General features: G+C 45.2%; 1 protein-coding gene across 2 annotated transcripts; it reads left to right on the forward strand.

Annotated features, from left to right (window-relative positions):
• Positions 1-2,822: 2,822 nt before the first annotated feature.
• On the forward strand, positions 2,823-18,709 carry Rnf135 (ring finger protein 135). 2 transcript variants are annotated; one of them, NM_028019.4, is made up of 5 exons: positions 2,823-3,209; positions 8,178-8,321; positions 12,840-13,002; positions 15,827-15,901; positions 17,515-18,709. In NM_028019.4, the coding sequence occupies exons 1-5, from the start codon at positions 2,871-2,873 to the stop codon at positions 18,045-18,047; spliced, it is 1,254 nt and encodes a 417-aa protein (NP_082295.1). In that variant the 5' UTR covers positions 2,823-2,870; the 3' UTR covers positions 18,048-18,709. The 2 variants fall into 2 exon arrangements, 1 of the variants encoding a protein (NP_082295.1); NR_157298.1 differs by lacking the exon at positions 12,840-13,002.
• The last annotated feature ends 246 nt before the right edge of the window (positions 18,710-18,955 follow it).

The following is an 18,955-nucleotide window of genomic DNA, read 5'->3' on the forward strand; positions in this document are numbered from 1 at the left end:
GGACAGCCAGGCTTACACAGAGATGGAGAATTCTCAGAGAGAACAACTATGCTGCCCAAGGAAAGGAAGTTTCTCCATTACAAGGGGACTTACTTGATTGCATCTTCTGTGCTGTGCTGGTTGCACAGGCTTCATACCTGGGTAGATAGATGAGCATCTCTTTATCTTGTTAACCAGAACATTTCCGGGCACCTGTTGACCTTGAGGCTGATCATTCATGGGTCATTAGGAGGTAAGCGCTAGAAGCTTATAAGTCATTGGAGTCAGGCTCCAAACAGTCAGGATCGGATGTGTGTAAAGTGTGGGAACTGCTCCTTTTAATTTTAGGTTTATTTTGTTTTGCTGCTTAGTATACTTCCATCATTAGCCCTTAAAGGAACAGAATAATAATTATTTTAATTTTTTTCCCCAAGAGGGCTGGAGCAACAGTTCAGTATTTAAGGGCTCTTGCTGCTCTTACAGAGGACTCTGGTTCCCAGCCACCACATGGTGGCTCACAGCCATCTGTAACGGCATCTGATGCCCTCTTCTGGGGTGTCTGAAGACAGCTACAGTGTACTCATATACAAAAAAAAAAAAAAAATAATAATAATAATTCTTTACTTTAAAAGAGAGAGAGAGAGCGAGAGAGATTCTCCAAACTGTAGAGGTTAGTCAAAGGGAAGGGGTAAAGGAAATAATTCAAGCTGAGGAAAGAAAATTCTCAAAGGCCTCAAGCTAGGAGAGGAGAACCGAAATAAATTTGGCTGAAATGTTAGAGCAACAGATGCCCAAGGTACTTGTTAGGTGCTTCTTTGTTTCTTCTTTCAGTGGAATGAAGAGATGTAATCGTTCTCTCTTCAGCAGAGTGAGGTGGTTTTTAAGAGATTCCACATAACACACATGCACACACACACACACACACACACACACACACTTATGTTTTTTAAATGACAGAGCCTCATGTGGTCCAGGAGGCACTGTCTTTCTCCTTTCCTTTCCTTTCCTTTCCTTTCCTTTCCTTTCCTTTCCTTTCCTTTCCTTTCCTTTCCTTTCCCTTCCCTTCCCTTCCCTTCCCTTCCCTTCCCTTCCCTTCCCTTCCCTTCCCTTCCCTTCCCTTCCCTTCCTTTCCTTTCCTTTCCTTTCCTTTCCTTTCCTTTCCTCCTTTCTTTTTCTTTTTCTTTTTCTTTTTCTTTTTTCTTTCTTTCTTTCTTTCTTTCTTTCTTTTTTTTCTTTCTTTCTTTTTTTTGAGTCAGGGTCTCTTAATGTAGCCCTGAGTGTTCTGGAACTCACTCTGTAGATCAGGCTGGCCTCAAACTTAACAGAGATCTGTCTGTCTGCCTCCTGAGTGCTGGGATTACAGATGTGTGCCTTCATGCCTGATGAGGTCCTCTGAATTTACTGATTTTTTTTTAATTCCCCGGTCAGAGAAGCTGCAATACAAATTCTGGATGTGTCTCTCCAGAGTGCAGCTCCCTGGGGAGGTGGATCCTCTCTAGCTTCTAAAGTTCTTTGGACCTGACTGCTGAGGTACCTGCTAGAGCAGTGATTCTCAATGAGTGGGTCATAACACCTTTGGCAAACTCCTATATTCACATGACTATTCATAACAGTTGCAAAATTACAGTTGTGAAGTAGCAAGAAAATTATTTTTTAAAGATTTGTTCATTTATTTTATGTATATGAGTACACTGTAGCTGTCTTCAGACATACCAGATCCCATTACAGATGGTTGTGAGCCACCATGTGGTTGCTGAGTACTGAATTCAGGACCTCTGGAAGAGTAGTTGGTTATTTTTTTTTTAAAGATTTATTTATTTATTATATGTAAGTAAACTGCAGCTATCTTCAGACACACCAGAAGAAGGCATCAGATCCCATTATGGATGGTTGTGAGCCACCCTGTGGTTGCTGGGCATTGAACTCGGGACTTTGGAAGAGCAATCAGTGCTCTTAACTGCTGAGCCATCTCTCCAGCCCTGATTTACTTATTTTTTTTTCTTTTTCCATTTTTTTTTTTTTTTGGTTTTGTTTTGTTTTGTTTTTCGAGACAGGGTTTCTCTGTATAGCCCTGGCTGTCCTGGAACTCACTTTGTAGACCAGGCTGGCCTCGAACTCAGAAATCCGCCTGCCTTAAAGGCGTGCTCCACCACGCCTGGCTTCCAATTTTTTGTTAGGTATTTTCTTCATTTACATTTCAAATGCTATCCCGAAAGTCTCCTATACCCTCCCCCCAGATTTACTTATTTTTAAGAAGAGCAAATAAAGACTGAGGCTGTCTTTTTTTTTTTTTTTTTTTTTTTTAATTAATTATATGTAAGTACACTGTAGCTGTCTTCAGACACACCTGAAGAGGGCATCAGATCTCATTACGGGTGGTTGTGAGCCACCATGTGGTTGCTGGGATTTGAACTTCAGACCTTCGGAAGAGCAGTTGGGTGCTCTTACCCACTGAACCATCTCACCAGCCCCTGAGGCTGTCTTTTAATGTCATTTAATGCATATGAGTACACTGTAGCTGTCTTCGGACACACCAGAAGAGGGCATTAGATCCCATTTTTGTTGCTACTTCATAACTGTAATTTTGATACTCTTATGATTCTAAAATGAGTTCCTGAAGCGGACCTTCTTCATAGCTTAAGTTGTTGGGGTTGCGTGTTTGTGGCTAGGCGAGCAGGACCCAACTACTAGAGAGAGATGATTTTTCCAGGCCAAAATCCAGGCAGGTAGCCAGCAATGTCCGGCGCTTTTAGAGGCTGGGGAGAATTAGCAGCTGGGCGGGTCGAGCTGATGGGAGGGGCGGGGCGAGCTGATGGACAAGGCGAAGTGTTGCCGGGGAAGTTAGTAGGACAAGGCGGAACCTAAGGGTGCTTCCTGGCTGTCGCCTAATTATGGCGGCCGTTTGTTCTGGCAATGCAGTCCCCGTGTGGCTGAGCGAGGACGACCTGAGCTGCATTATCTGCCAAGGGCTACTAGACCAGCCCACCACGCTGCCCTGTGGCCACAGCTTCTGTCTCCGGTGCCTCCATGACCTGTGGGTCTCGAAGCGTGGGGCCGTGGATGGCTGCCCTTGGGCTTGCCCCATATGTCGGAAGGGTCCCTTGACAAAGCCCAAGCTGCACAAGAACCCGCTGCTGCAAGACCTGGTGGACAAGTACCTCCAAGCGGCGCGGGAGGTCGAGGCTGGCTCGGAGCCTGAACCCGCCCCCGCGCCGCGTTCTGCGCCCCAGGTAGGAAGCCTGCACCGGACTTCCAGATCTCTTTTTCTGCCACAAAATTTGCTCAGTCTAATCTGTTTTCTGGAGAACCTTAAAAAGTTTATAGCTGTATAAAGAAATACAAAAGCCCAATGTGGTGGCCCCATGCCTGCAATTCCCCGTTTTGGAGTGGCTTGCCCCACAGGGCCAGAGTTACATAGTAAGATCCCATCACAAACAGTTAAAAATCCAAGTCCCATCCACCCGAGGTGTGGTGCACACTTGTATAGTTTTAGTTTTTCCCAGCCTTCTGTGATGTCTGGAGATTCTTAGTGTGGTAGAATGTATGTGCCACAAAAATTGCCATTTTCCCCCTTAACTCAATTGGCCTATTTGTATATTTATTGAGACAGGGTCTAACTAGACTAGACTAGGATGGCATTGAACCTGGGGTGACTCCCTCGGCTTTCCAAGTCTGGGATTACAGGTGTGGGCCACTTGAACTCAAAACTTTGCCTGCTTCTGCTTTTCAAGAGCTGGGATCAAACACAGGTGCCACGACTGGCCATCTGAACAATTTTTTAGTGTACAGTTCGATGGCATCTCTCTTATTTCCAATACTGTGCTTCTGTCACCGCTGTTGCCAAGGTAATTTCATCAACTTAAAAAAGACCTCTGTACCCACTCACTAAGCAATAACACCTGATTCCTGTCCCTCCAGCCTCTCTGTATCTCATCTCTCATAAGCTTTATGTCTGAGTTTACCTGTTATATTAGGTCAGAAAGCGACGCACTGAGACCACCACTCCCATTCAAAGGCAAGAGTGTTTTTTGTTTGAAGAAAGCAAGAACCCTGCATGCAGGGGCCAGCCACTTATAAAAATGGTGACCCCAGACAAAGGGGCACAAGGCATCCATGGGAAACTAGAGGAATTTTATCAAACATTAGGTAATCTAAAACTTCATTAGTGGGTGCTGGGGAAGTTACATGGGTTGGTTTCTGATTAGCTGCTATGTTAGATTTACTATACTTGGGGAGGCCTTGAGGAAATCCCAGGAGATGACTCAGCTCTGAGCTTCCAGAGCCATTGATTATTAACAGCCCATTGTCTCAATCTGCTTCCCTGGGAAACTGAAACTTTTCTACTTCCAAGGTTTTTATTTCATTTTATTTTTTAGGGGACCTCTCATTATACATGTTTCATGTAAATGGGCCCCTTTGTGTCTAACTACTTTCAGTTTCATATTTTCAGGGCTGCTTGATGTTTCAGCATGTATCAGATCATCATTGCTTTGTGTGGCTGTTTTATCATCTCTGTGGATATGTAAGACCCCCGAAGCTGTGCCTCCCCTCAAGTCCTGGGATGAGCTGGCCAGCACGTCAATGACTTGAGAGAAATCCACACCTGATGCAAACTGCAAGAGGTTTTATTATCAGCTAGCTGAGGATGAACTCCTCAACGCCCTGCAGGGCAGGAGAGTTCGACCCTGAGCAGTAACAGTAGGGGGCTTTTAACAGCTAGCTGAGGAATTGGGAGGAGTTGGGAGGAGAGTTGGCTACAGCTCCTTTCTGGTGTGTGTGTGTGTGTGTGTGTGTGTGTGTGTGTGTGAGCTGTAGCTCCTTTATCTCTGTGTCCTTGTATGTCTTCCTACAATTATCGAATCTCTGGCTGTAAGGCACAGAAACAAAAGGGCTTTTTACTGGCTATAAAGAACAAAGAGCTTCTTTCTGGCTGTATTTTTAGAGATCAGGGAAAACAAGCTTGGGGAACGTCCAGGGGCTTTACCTTCTAGGGAGAAACGCTCTAAGTCGGGGTCCCACAGATATATATCACTTTCCAATCAATGTATCTAGCTATGAACATTTGAATCCTTCCCATCTTTTGGCTAGTATGACTACTAATACAATGTACATTATCTTATAACTGTAGTAGTATGTAAAAGTATGTTTGGGGGCTGGAGAGATGGCTCAGTGGTTAAGAGCACTTAGTGCTCTTCCAGAGGACCTGGGTTCAAGTCCCATCACCCACATGACACCTCACAACTGTCTGTAACTCTTGTTCCAGGGGATCCAACACCCTTACATAGACATACATGTAGTCAAAACACCAATGTACATAAAATAAAAATAAGTAAATTTTTTTGTTTGTTTTTGTTTTTTCGAGACAAGGTTTTTCTATATAACCCTGGCTGTCCTGGAACTCTGTAGACCAGGTTGGCCTCGAATTCAGAAATCCGCCTGCCTCTGCCTCCCAAGTGCTGGGATTAAAGGCATGCGCCACCACGCCCAGCTCACTTATTTTTTTATATAGTGTTAGGATAAGACTCTAAATTTGCTGGGTGGTCGTGGCACACGCCTTTAATCCCAGCACTTGAGCGGCAGAGGCAGGCAGATTTCTGAGTTTGAGGTCAGCCTGGTCTACAGAGTAAGTTCCAGGACAGCCAGGGCTATATAGAGAAACCCTGTCTCAAAAAAAAAAAATTCTAAGTTTAAGCAAGGCCTGGTAGTGTTAGGGTTAGAATTGCTGAAGAATGATACCCCAGACTCAAGTAGTATGCAAAAGTATAGAGTGTTTATTGAAAAAATTCCTGCATGCTGGGTCCCAAGTCCATCGGGAAGGAAAGACCCTGACTGAATTTGCAGTTTCAGTTTCAAAGCCAAAAGGAACATTAGCATGGGGAAGGTGATCTATAACTTGATTAGTGGGTTCTTTCACCAGGGGGTATCTGGATGATGCTATGATTGGTTAGGGTCTTGCTTCAAGCATACTTGTCTAACTATTCTTGCTTCATGCCAAGAAGGGGTAGGGTAGCTCTAGACCTCTTGGCCACAAGCTTGGCTAACTGGCCTTTTGCAAGTTGGGTAAGGGTCCCTTTTTCTTAAGCCAGCAGTGTTCCAGTATCTGACTTGCTCAGTTCTGGGAAGCAGAAACTCAGACCTGGTTTCCTAAACTGCTGGTTTGCAGCCTGTCATGGAGTCAGCCTGGCTCAGGCCAGTTCACCCCTTTCATTAGCATATCATCACATTTCTTTTATTTTTTTTTAATTAGGTATTTTCCTCATTTACATTTTCAATGCTATCCCAAAGGTCCCCCATACCCACCCCCCCAATCCCCTACCCACCCACTCCCCCTTTTTGGCCCTGGTGTTCCCCTGTACTGGGGCATATAAAGTTTGCAAGTCCAATGGGCCTCTCTTTGCAGTGATGGCCGACTAGGCCATCTTTTGATACATATGCAGCTAAAGACAAGAGCTCCCGGGTACTGGTTAGTTCATATTGTTGTTCCACCTATAGGGTTGCAGTTCCCTTTAGCTCCTTGGGTAATTTCTCTAGCTCCTCCATTAGGGGCCGTGTGACCCATCCAATAGCTGACAGTGATCATCCACTTCTGTGTTTGCTAGGCCCCGGCATAGTCTCACAAGAGAGAGCTATATCTGGGTCCTTTCAGCGAAATCTTGCTAGTGTATGCAATGGTGTCAGCATTTGGAAGCTGATTATGGGATGGATCCCTGCATATGGCAATCACTAGATGGTCCATCCTTTCGTCACAGCTCCAAATTTTGTCTCTGTTACTCCTTCTATGGGTGTTTTGTTCCCATTTCTAAGAAAGGGTAAAGTGTCCACACTTTGGTCTTCGTTCTTCTTGAATTTCATGCATTTGGCAAGTTGTATCTTATATCTTGGGTATCCTAAGTTTCTGGGCTATTATCCACTTATCAGTGAGTACATATTGTGCGAGTTCCTTTGTGATTGGGTTACTTCACTCAGGATGATACCCTCCAGGTCCATCCATTTGCCTAGGAATTTCATAAATTCATTTTTTTAATTTTTTTAATAGCTGAGTAGTATTCCATTGTGTAAATGTACCACATTTTCTGTATCCATTCCTCTGTTGAGGGGCATCTGGGTTCTTTCCAGCTTCTGGCTATTATAAACAAGGCTGCTATGAACATAGTGGAGCATGTGTTCTTCTTACCGGTTGGGACATCTTCTGGATATATGCCCAGGAGAGGTATTGCGGGATCCTCCGGTAGTACTATGTCCAATTTTCTGAGGAACCGCCAGACTGATTTCCAGAGTGGTTGTACAATTCTGAATATCTATGCTCCAAATACAAGGGCAGCCACATTCATTAAAGAAACTTTAGTAAAGCTCAAAGCACACATTGCACCTCACACAATAATAGTGGGAGACTTCAACACACCATTTTCACCAATGGACAGATCATGGAAACAGAAACTAAACAGGGACACAGTGAAACTAACAGAAGTGATGAAACAAATGGACTTAACAGATATCTACAGAACATTTTATCCTAAAACAAAAGGATATACCTTCTTCTCAGCACCTCATGGTACCTTCTCTAAAATTGACCACATAATTGGTCACAAAACAAGCCTCAACATATACAAAAATATTGAAATTGTCCCATGCATCCTATCAGATCACCATGGACTAAGGCTGATCTTCAATAACAAAATAAATAATAGAAAGCCAACATTCATGTAGAAACTGAACAACACTCTACTCAATGATACCTTGGTCAAGGAAGGAATAAAGAAAGAAATTAAGGACTTTTTGGAGTTTAATGAAAATGAAGCCACAACATTTCTTTAATCACAGCACTCTGAAGCAGAGGCAGGCAAATCTCGGTGAGTCCCAGGCCAGCCTGGTCTCCATAGTGAGTTCCAAGACAGTCAGGACTTTGTAGAGAGGCCCTGTCTAAAAAACAAAAGAATGTAACTTAATTTGTTCCTATTATTTTCCTGATAGAATTTGTTGAAAGGGCCCCTTGCCCCTTTGAGGAGTATTTGCATCTACCGATGGAGTGCTGGGATTAAAGGCAGCAGCATCGCTTTAGCCAGCTGTTTTTCCACTGGTCTACCGGTCTGCTTCCATGCAGATAGGTACCTTGATATTTAAAGCTCCTTTTATTGAGGGAGCTATATTCCGGGGTCCAAGTTTTTGGGAACCAGAAGCCCAATTTTGCTCTTTTAAAGGTGACAGTACAGAAAAGTACCACAAACGTTATCCAGGAGCTGACTGACATGGTGAGACAGCTTGTAGACGATGTCAAGAGCCTTCAAACGCAAAGACCCAACTTGGGATCTGGACAGGACAATGCACAAGGCACCCCACCCACGGTAAGTTCAAGAGGGACAAGGGGGGCTGGAGAGATGGCTCACGGTTAAGAGTACTGACTGCTCTTCCAGAGGTCCTGAGTTCAATTCCCAGCAACCACATGGTGGCTCACAATCATCCTTAATGAGATCTGAAGACAGCTACAATGTACTTACATATAATAAATAAATAAAATCTTTTTTTTTTTTTTTTAAAAAAGAGGGACGAGGGGCTGGGGTGGAAGACAGCTTTCAGTTAGAGCTGTATGGGAGATGAGTGTACCGCGTCTCATGCTTTACCAGTCTCTTCATTGCCAAATAAGGCTGACTGGGAATGTGGTGTGCTGGATATGAGTTCATGGAAGTTTCGAGTAGGCTGGGATCCATCCTTCCCACTCTACCTAACTTACTCTCTCTAAAGCCACCAATGATCTCTAGGTAAATCCCACTGATTTGAAAGTCCTCATCTTCAGTGTCCCTTAAAAACTTTCTTAAAGATGTATTTATCTTAGGCTGGAGAGATGGCTCAGCGGTTAAGAGCACTAACTGCTCTTCTGAAGGTCCTGAGTTCAAATCCCAACAACCACATGGTAGTTCACAACCATTCCTAATGAGATCAGATGCACTCTTCTGGTGTGTCTGAAGACAGCTACAATGTATTCACATATAATAAATAAATAAATCTTTAAAAAAATAAAAGATGTATTTATCTTATTTTATGGTTTTGGGTGTTTTGCCTGCTTCTTTTGTATGTGCACCGTGTGCATGCCTGATATAGAGCGTCAGAAGAAAGAGGATGTTGGATCCCTTAGAATCAAAGCTATAGATGGGTGTGGCCCATCATGTGGGTATTGGGCATTGAACTCAGGTCCTCTGCAAGAGAGACAGATGCTCTTCACTGCCAAGCTAACTCTCCAGCCTCATTCACTGACCTTTCAAAAAGTATTTTATTATTGTATGGAGGGGAGTTTGTGTGTGGAGGGGAGGGTTGTGTGTGTGTTGAGAGGGTGTGTGTGCAGGGTAGGGTGTGTGGAGGTCAGAGCACAGCTTTCCAGAGTCCATTCTCTTTGTCCATTGCAGGTTCCAGGAATCTATCTCAGGTCATCAGACTTGTGCAACAAGCACTTTTGCCAGTTGAGCAATCTTGATAACACCCTCCTTTCGCTTTGAGATGGAATTTTGTTGTGTTGTCCAGTCTAGCCTTCAACGTGAACTCCTCCTAGCCTCCTGACTACTCTTGAGTTCCCCTGTGCTCTCCAGGTTGCCTTATTTGCTTTTGTTTTAAGTGGCTGGATCTCTATCTTAGGCCGGCCTTGATTTCAGTATGTAATTCGAGCTGCCTTTGAACTCCTGACCCTCCTTTCTTGTTACTCTGTAGGCATAATTTTTTTGCAACCTACTTTTAATAAGGGTTCAACCTCTCCTTTAGCCCACCAGCCAGCAGAGGTAGTGAAAGAGAAAAGTTATTAGGATGTGAGGGAAGTGGACCTGGTCAGCAGTAGTTCTTTAGGGGCAGACTTGGCCTTCTTTGTTAGCAGTTGAGTCCTGTAGCAAACCCCAGCTATGATTCAGCAGACACCAGGGAGCTGTAGTTCAATCCTGAAGAAACCACCCTGCTCACCAAATGGCCTGAGGCCGCAGCAGCAGCAAGGTTCTGCAGGAACAGGGAGAACACTTTGTGTGAGTACACTGTAGCTGTCTTCAGGCACACAGAAGAGGGCACCAGATCCCATTACAGATGGTTGTGAGCCATCATGTGGTTGCTGGGATTGGAACTCAGGACCTTCAGAAGAGCACTTAGTGCTCTTAACCGCCGAGCCATCTCTCCAGCCCAGAACAGCACAGTTAGATGCCCCAAACTGTGGTATCTCTGAGGATTCTCCATCACAGCCTTGGTCCCATTCTTCCAAACACACAAGTCAAAAGCCTCGAAGTCATGACACGTCCTCTGCCCTTACCTGCCTAGCAGTGCATGGTAGCTCCAAGGCCAGCCTGAAGATCTTCCAGCTCTATTCACGCCTGAGCTCCTCTGAGATCTCTAGTCTAAGCCTATGACAGTCTCTCGCCTGGGTTGTCATCATAGCCCTACCAATGTCCCACTCTATTTTAGTTAGCTCCCTTCACACAAATATGGCCATGTAACTCATCTGCTTGAAATACTCTGGTAATGTCTGACTTATTCAGTGGTAACCAGCTTTTGAAAAGAAAAGTTTATTTTAGGCCAGCACATACAGGAGCCCAGTGGCAATGGCAGGACCATGTGGTAAGGGAGAGTCTCACAACCTACCTCAAGGCCAGGGAGCAGAGGAGAGAAAGAAAAAAGGAATGGTACCATGCTCCCATTGGCCTGACGACCTTGCTCCACTTATCTCCTTAAGCCTTCAGTGCCTCCCAGTTAAGAGCCCTGGGTTAGACTGCAGTGAACGGTTTCAGCAAAGCCTTTGCTATGTTTGGGTCAATCAGTAGAGGCTGAGAAACTGTTCTGGGACTGTTTGAACCTTGAAGAAATGTTCCCTTTCTCTGGAGAATCTGAATTTGGTGCTATGTGAGAGCTTGCAGCTGCACTGACCTTGGTCTTAAGACACTCCTGGCTGGCCAGTGGTGGCACACGCCTTTAATCCCAGGACTCGGGAGGCAGAGGCAGGCGGATTTCTGAGTTCGAGGCCAGCCTGGTCTACAGAGTGAGTTCCAAGACAGTCAGGACTATACAGAGAAACCTTGTCTCAAGGGGAAAAAAAAAAGACGCTCCTGGCAAACCCTGAGTTCTTAGTTTTGATTATGAATAGCCGTAATCCCGTGGAACCGAGATTTGTGGTATCGTCTGCTCTCACAGCCAGCAAGAGCAAGATAGTTGTGGTAGTTGGAACCTTTTCCAGCCCCAGTTAACCTTGTATTTGTTTGACTAAAGGAACTGGGAGATCTAGCTGGGTGTCAGTCTTTTCCAAGAAGGCTGAACTCCTCTGCTCCTTTGGAAAATGAAGGCATAGATAGCATTTTAATGAACTTCTTTCTCTACTGTAGAACCTACAACCAACATCAAACAATATTAGACATTATTAGATGGGGAGCCATGTGTGATCTGAACTGTGGCAGTGTCTGTCTGTTTGGGATTAAGACCCAAATCCTCACAGAGCCAGAAAAACCATACAGGATCCTTCCTGCGTCCTTCCTGACCACATCAGTCCCTGTGGCATGTCTGTGTTTTCCCACTATGGCTGCCTTTCACCTTTGCTTCCTTGGGGAAGGCCAGTCCTCTTCCCTAAATCATCACCCTCTAGGAGAGAAGCCTTCACCAAGAGGCTCTTAAGATTTCATACGCCTTGTGTGTTTTATCGGTTATTACAGCTGCAACCTTCTGACTTGTGTACTCAGGGGGACAGAGAAGGTATCAGGTAACTTGGACTACTGTCTGTCTATTCCTCTGAGGCAGGGTCTCTCCTTGAACCTGGGGTATCTGTCGAAGCCAGCAAGCCACTATGATCTTACTGAGATCTTGGAACAGGGCTCACACGTGGGCTGTGGCTGGAAGAATGGGATCACTGTGACTTAGTGACCATCAGCCTAGCTCAGGATTAGTGAAGGGCCCTGTCTCACGGGAATAAGGTGGAGAGTGACAGAGCAGGACACCCGACATCCTTTTCCATGTGTACATATACCCCCACCACCACCTTATACCACATACACAGATACCACACACACATGCACTAAAAAAACATAAAATAAAAAGGATCTTATAGACTGGACTATAGCTTAATAGTAGAGTTTGTGAACAAGTCTCTAGATTTGGTCTCTAGCACTATAAAAAAATACATTAAATAAATAATAGTTGGGTGTGGTAGAACCTGCCCCTTAGTCTCAGCACTCAGGAGGCAGAGGCAGGTGGATCTCTGTGAGTTTGAGTCCAGTTTGGGCTACAAAGCAAGTTGCAGGACAGCCAGGGCTACACAGAGAAACCCTGTCTTGAAAAACAAACAAACAAACAAACAAACAAACAAGCAAACAATGAATTATCTGTAAAAAGCACTTGTTTTTCTAGAAGAACTGCGGTTGATCTTCAATACCCGCATGGTGGCTCACAACCACCTCTAACTCCAACTCCCCAGAAAGAAATCTGCCTGGATGTGATAGTGAATGCCTTTAATCTCAGCATTCAGGAGGCAGAGGCAGATGGATCTCTTGAGTTTGAGGTTAGCCAGGGCTACACAGAGAAACCCTGTCTCAAACAAAAAAAAAACAAAAACAAACACAAACAAACAAACAAAAAACCCAATAAAATAAAATAAAACAAAGCCTATTTATACTTCATTTAAAATTGCAGCTGGGCCGGGCATGGTGGCGCACGCCTTTAATCTCAGCACTCAGGAGGCAGAGGCATGCGGATTTCTGAGTTTGAGGCCAGCCTGATCTACAGAGTGAGTTCCAGGACAGCCAGGGCTACACAGAAAAACCCTGTCTCGAAAAACCAAAAAGAAAAAAGAGCTTGGGTTCTATGAGTTCCTCAGTTGGCATTCATTTCATTGTTCGTTCTTCACTGACCAACAGGATTCTTCCTCTGAGGGGGAACATTCCTTGGATTCTCCAAAGCTGGTGACCTTCAGTATATCTCAGAAGAAAATTCAGGAGATTCTCCATAACCTGGAAGAAATTCAGGAGAAACTGCAAGGGAGTGTCCCAGGGAGAGCGCCCCCTAGAGAGCGAGTTCAGGGTGAGCTGATGTTTACTGGAGCAGGACTGATAAAGGAAGTTGGGTATTTTCAAAACCTACTTTTAATAAGGCTTATTAAATGCTTTAAGCTCCCTTCTAGCCCACCACCCACCGGAGGTAGTGGAAAGGAAGAGTTGTTGGAGCAAAGCCAGTCTGTGTGATATCTTAGAATATCAGCAGTTCAGTTCACATGAATCAGCAGTGGCCGCTCAGATTCACTCACAAACACCATTCATGATTTAGCAAGGGCAGGGTTGATCCAGAAGAAAGCATGAGACTCTGCTATATGTTGTTCCTTGGGGCGATTTCAATCTCTGTTTGTCAGGATGCCAGGAGTCTAGTTCAGCAGTGTCAGAATAGCAAACACAAATCATCATCGGTGTTACAATCCAGCAGCAACAGCCAGGCCTCCGCCGAATCAGCACGAGTCAGCAGGAGCAACCGTGGCCAGCAGAGATGCCAGGAGAAGTTCTCTGCCGTACCTTTCCCAATGAAATGAAGATCAGTGAAGACGCAAGACCACCAAAGCATCACAAGGCTAGTTCCACAAGCACACTGTCACTCTCCACTGAGTCCTATTTATACTCCTAAACATCACGTATCTTCTCGTGGGTCTTGCATCAACAAAACACCACGTGAGTCTATCAGCTGACACATCCAGAAACTTCCTCTTCACTCTGCCAATAGGCCCAAGTCCTAGGAAGTGGCAGGAAGCCGCTCAACACCACCAGGAAGTCATGACAAAGGATGACCAGTAAAGAATAGTAAGGCACACCAATACTATCCAGCGTCGTCCACTGTCTGCTGGGTAATATTTATTTCCCTTCTGAACATCATGTGTCCTTTCACATGTCTGCTTTAGGAAAACATCATTTGATATAACTGCCTTTCCAAAGAAACCAGAAGTTGCCACTGATTGGGTGGGAATGGCCAAGTGTCCCAAGCTTTGTTCTTTGGAGACAGGGCCCAGAGCCTGGCTGTTTTCACTGTGATTGTGTCAGCTGAGTAGGGGCGAGCTGAGGTATGGCTATGTCTGTGTACTCAAGGTGTTTTCTGTAACATAGGCCCTGAGTAAAGCAAAACTCCTATTTTTAAGACATGTGATCCCTAATCCTAGTTTATGGCTTATCTTTGGTTTTGGCCTGAGGAGATTGCAGATAGGCTGACTTGGACTTTTTGTTTTTATTTTTACTTATACATGTTGTGGTGGTGGTAGGCATGTGTGTGCCAGAGCTTGTATGTGGGGGGAAATCAGGACAACTGGCAGAAACTGGTTCTCTCCTTACACCAACTCAGGCTGTTGAGTTGGCAACAGGTGCCTTTAACCATTGAACCATCTCTCGGCTCCCTGCTTTCATTGCCTTTAGATGTATTTTATGTGTACAGGTGTGTTGCCTGCATGTATATCAAAGACACTATGTGTATGTCTAGTGCCTTCAGAGGTCAGAAGATGGTGAGGGCATCAGATGCCCCTGGTACTGGAGTTAGGGATGGTTGTGAGCCACTGTGTAGGTGCTGGGGACCAAACAAGGGTCTTCAGCATGAGCAACAAGTGCTCTTACCTGATGAGCCATCTCTACAGCCCCTGTTTTCATTTCTGAGATGAGGTTCCCAGAGCAAGCTGGCTAGCAAGGCTATCCCATCTAGAAAGCTCTGGGTTTGATTGAGAGGACCTGTCTCAATGAATAAGGTGAAAGAGTGATTGAGGGTGATTTTCAACATCAGTATCAGTCCGCCACATGCACCTTTACCTGTGTGTGCATGCACACACACGCACAAGCAAAAATATGCATATATATGCACATATCACACACATGAAAATGGAAAAGAACAGAAAAGAGGTCAGTGGGAGAAGATTCCACCTTTGCCACATTGTAGGGCTTCCCTCCAATGGCGGTTTGTGGTACTGACACGGCGGGGTTTGTGAGTGTTCTGGATTTGAGGGTGCCGCAATCCCCTGGAACTGTATTTGTTTATTTAATAAATATGCATAGAACACTTTCTGTCTATGATTCTTAATGTTCGAAATATAGAGATGAACACCTTCCCTGTTAGCAAGGAGTTTCGGGTTCTGTAGGGGAAAACAGTTTGGAGAAAAAAGTCCCACAGTGATAACATGGGGCTGCATGTACTTGGTCCGAATGTAGTGTCTGGCTTGTGCTAATGTGGTAATGAGAAAGACTGCAGGCCTGCGCCCACCATGTGACAGCTGGATGCTGAAGTGGGCATTTCTGGTTTCTTTGGACTGAGTTGAGTCACTTGATTTTTTTCTGGAAGCTGTCCTGTGAAAGGATGTTTTGCTGAGGCAGACACTTGAGAAAGCCAGCGCTGTTTGGGAAGAATACAGGTAGAACCGTACAGACAGTGAAAGGACTCTCTTGTTTTGCTACGTCATGCAGTACTTTGCCGGTCTTCAGTTGTAGCTCTGTAGAGAGAAACACACCAAAAAACTTCTTGTGGTCTTCCTGCGACTTCTTGCTGCTTCTGCTGACTCATGCCAGCTGGGGAGAGCCTCACGGTTTCTGCTGGATCAAGCCACTGCTACTGATTCATGTTTGGTGTTTGCTATTGGACTGGACTGCTAATATTCCTGGCAACGGAGATTGGAATTGCCCCAAAGAACAACTACTAAACAGGTCCACAACCCCCTTGTCCTACTAACCATCTTTCTCCCCAAACTTTGGTTAGTGGGCTAGAAGGGAGGTTGAAGCTTTAAGGAACCCTAAATAAAGTAGGCGTTGTAAAAACCTAAGCTGACAGGATGCCTTTGGTTTGACTTTTGCTAATGGGGCTCCCTCTTCCCAATTATTCCTTTAAATCCTAGAAATGACATCTTCCTTGTGCCTGCTGCCTGACCAGAGGCGTCCTGCACCCAGGAAAGCTTCTCACTTGTCCCTGTGTAAGTACGAGGTCTACTTAAAATGTACCTACTGGGGCTGGGATATAACTCCATAGACAGTACCATGCCAGCATGCACAAGGTGGGTTCCCCCAGCACTGCATAAACCAGGTGTGATGGGAGTTAGATGCAGGAGGACCAGTGTTTCAAGGATATCCTTAGGTACCTATTGAGTTTGAGACCAGCCTGGGCTATCCGAGACTCAACCTGAAAAATTACTTACTTACATCTGCATAGAGAAACTACGAGAATGTGCTGTGCCTAACGTGTTCTCTCTCTCTCTCTCTCTCTCTCTCTCTCTCTCTCTCTCTCTCTCTCTCTCTCTCTCTCTCTCTCTCTCCACACATGATATGGTTTCTCTGTGTAACCCTGGCTGTCCTGGAGCTCACTCTGTAGACCAGGCTGGCCTCAAACTCAGAAATTCACCTGATTGAGATTAGAGGCAAGTGCCACCACCACTGAGCTGTCTTTGACTTTCTATCCTTGGATCTTCTTCTTCTTCTTCTTCTTCTTCTTCTTCTTCTTCTTCTTCTTCTTCTTCTTCTTCTTCTTCTTCTTCTTCTTCTTCTTCGTCCCTTTACATGGAGAGCTTCATACTAAGGCTAAGAGGGTTCAGAGTCCTAGATTCTGGGTCCTTCTGTCCTTGAACACTTAAATCCCAAGCATATCCATGCTGGCATCATCAGTTACAGCTGCCTGTTTGCTCCCCCTGGTATATATATACTGTGTTAGCCCAGGCTAGGTGGTCCACATGCCCCCTGAACTCCTGGTTTTGATGCCAGCATTTCTTTAGATAGCTATGCAAGCCTGGATTAGTTACCTCTTAAGGCTTGGTTCTCCTATCTTGCCAATGACAATAATAACATGGTAAAAGTTGCCTTATGGCTACATGAGAGATGGGGAGGGAGAGAGAAGTGCCTGGAGCAGAGAAGACACAAGTATTCAAGTACTTACCAACAGGGTCTGAAGTGTGGTTCCGTAGTACAGCATTTGTCTAGTATGTATAAGACCCTGGATCTCATTCCCAGACTAGACAGGAAGGGAGGGAGGGACAGAGGGAAGAGGAGAAAATTATATACAAAAGAATAACACATAGATCTTGCCATAGATACCCATTCTCATACACAGGTATTGAGAAAAAATCATGACTATGTTTTGTGGGATTCAGAGATAACTTCTTGCTGGGAGGTCAAGAAAGAAAATAAGAACATGAATGGGATGTTGATAATACAGATGAGGGTTATGTAGAGCTTCCCTTATGTTATGTATCGATTTATTGGTAAATGTCACACCAAAAAATGCAAAATGCTACTATTTGCTATTGTGTAAATGACTTCCAGCATGGATGGTCCAAAACTGGCTATCCATGACTGGAGGAATGGCTCAGTGGTTAAGAGCACTGGCTGCTCTTCAAGAGGACCTAGGTTTGATTCCTGGTACCCTCTCGGTGCCTCCCAATGTTCTGGAATTCCAGTTCTGGGGGACCTAACCCCCTCTTAATTCTGTGGGTACTGCGTGTGTGTGGTGCACAGAAATACACACAGGTAAAGCATACAGACATAAAAATTAAAGAAGTAAAAAACGTAACTGACCATGGTGTTTACTCCTCCCCAGGGGCCATCAGTCCAACCTTTGACCTGAGGACCCTCTCCTATAACCTGGAGGTTTCCAACAATAGCCGGAGAGTGACTGTGTCTCGTGGTGATCTGCACACCTATCACTGGAGTCCCCAGAGATTTTCAATTAGCCAGGTCTTTTGTTCTCAGGCCCTCTCTTCTGGACAGAAGTACTGGGAAGTGGACACTAGGAACTGTAGCCACTGGGCCATCGGGGTAGCTTCTTGGGGCATGAAGCGGGACGGGATGCTGGGAAGGACTATGGACTCCTGGTGTATAGAGTGGAGAGGGCCTGGCCAGTTCTCTGCTTGGGCCAAGATGAAGAAAACAGACTTGCAGTCGGACCTCCCTGAGGTTGTGGGCGTGTGGCTGGACCTGGAGTCGGGGGAGCTTGCCTTCTACGCAGTGGCCGATCACGAGAGGCTCCTGTATGAGTGTGAGGTCTCTAGCTCCTCTCCTCTGCATCCCGCCTTCTGGCTGTATGGCTTAAGTCCTGGAAACTACCTGGAAATAAAGCAGCTAAACACATGAGCTTCCCTCGGGGTTAGGACAGTGGCTTCTTAGCCTCTTTGTTTAGGGGCCACTGGAGAATTCCACTTAGGGAGACTGGATATAGTAGTGCATACCTATAACTCCAGCACTTGGGACGTGGAGGTAGGTGGATCACTGCAAGTTTGAGGCTAGCATGGTCAATAAAGATAGTTCAAGGCCAGCTTGGACTATATGATATGACTGCCCAATTTTAAAGTTATTCTTTTTGGGAGTGAGACAGGATTAACTAAACAAGTTTGTGTTTTTTAAACCTTGGGCATTTCAGAGAAAGAGCTGGTCTGGAGTGTCTCCTCACAGTGACCTCTGAGGCCTCAGAATAGCCTGCCTAATAAGAAGGACTTCGAACCATTCCCTATGGCCTCATCTGGGACTGTTGGTTTAGTAAGCCTGTGGTCAACAAGTCACACCTACATGACTGACCCCCCACCCCCAGTTAAAAGTCTAGCCCAACAGTATAGCTGGGTGAACATCTCTAGCTAGCATATGCTATATATGTCCTCACATACCTCTGCTGGAAGGACAGAGCGCTGTCTTATGACTGGTAAGAGGGAGTGCTCCTGGACCCTGCTCGTGTGCCTTTTTCTACTGTTCATTTTATTCTGTGGCCTTTCAGTGTAATAAACTGAAATCATGACTTTCACAACTGTGTTGAGTTCATTGGGTCCTTGTCGTGTCCTTTGAAGCATATATTGACCTTCAGGATCCACAACCAGAAAAGATATATGTTGCTTAGCAATTGTCATGTAATAATAATAGTTCCATGAAGGCTGGAGAGATAGCTCCAACTGCTCTTCCAGATCTCCTGAATTCAAGTCCCAGGAACCACATGGTGGCTGACAACCATCTATAATGAGATCTGGTGCCCTCTTCTGGCCTGCAGGCAGAAC

This window comes from Mus musculus, chromosome 11, assembly GCF_000001635.26.
Source record: "Mus musculus strain C57BL/6J chromosome 11, GRCm38.p6 C57BL/6J".
In the NCBI taxonomy this organism is placed as follows: Eukaryota; Metazoa; Chordata; class Mammalia; order Rodentia; family Muridae; genus Mus; species Mus musculus.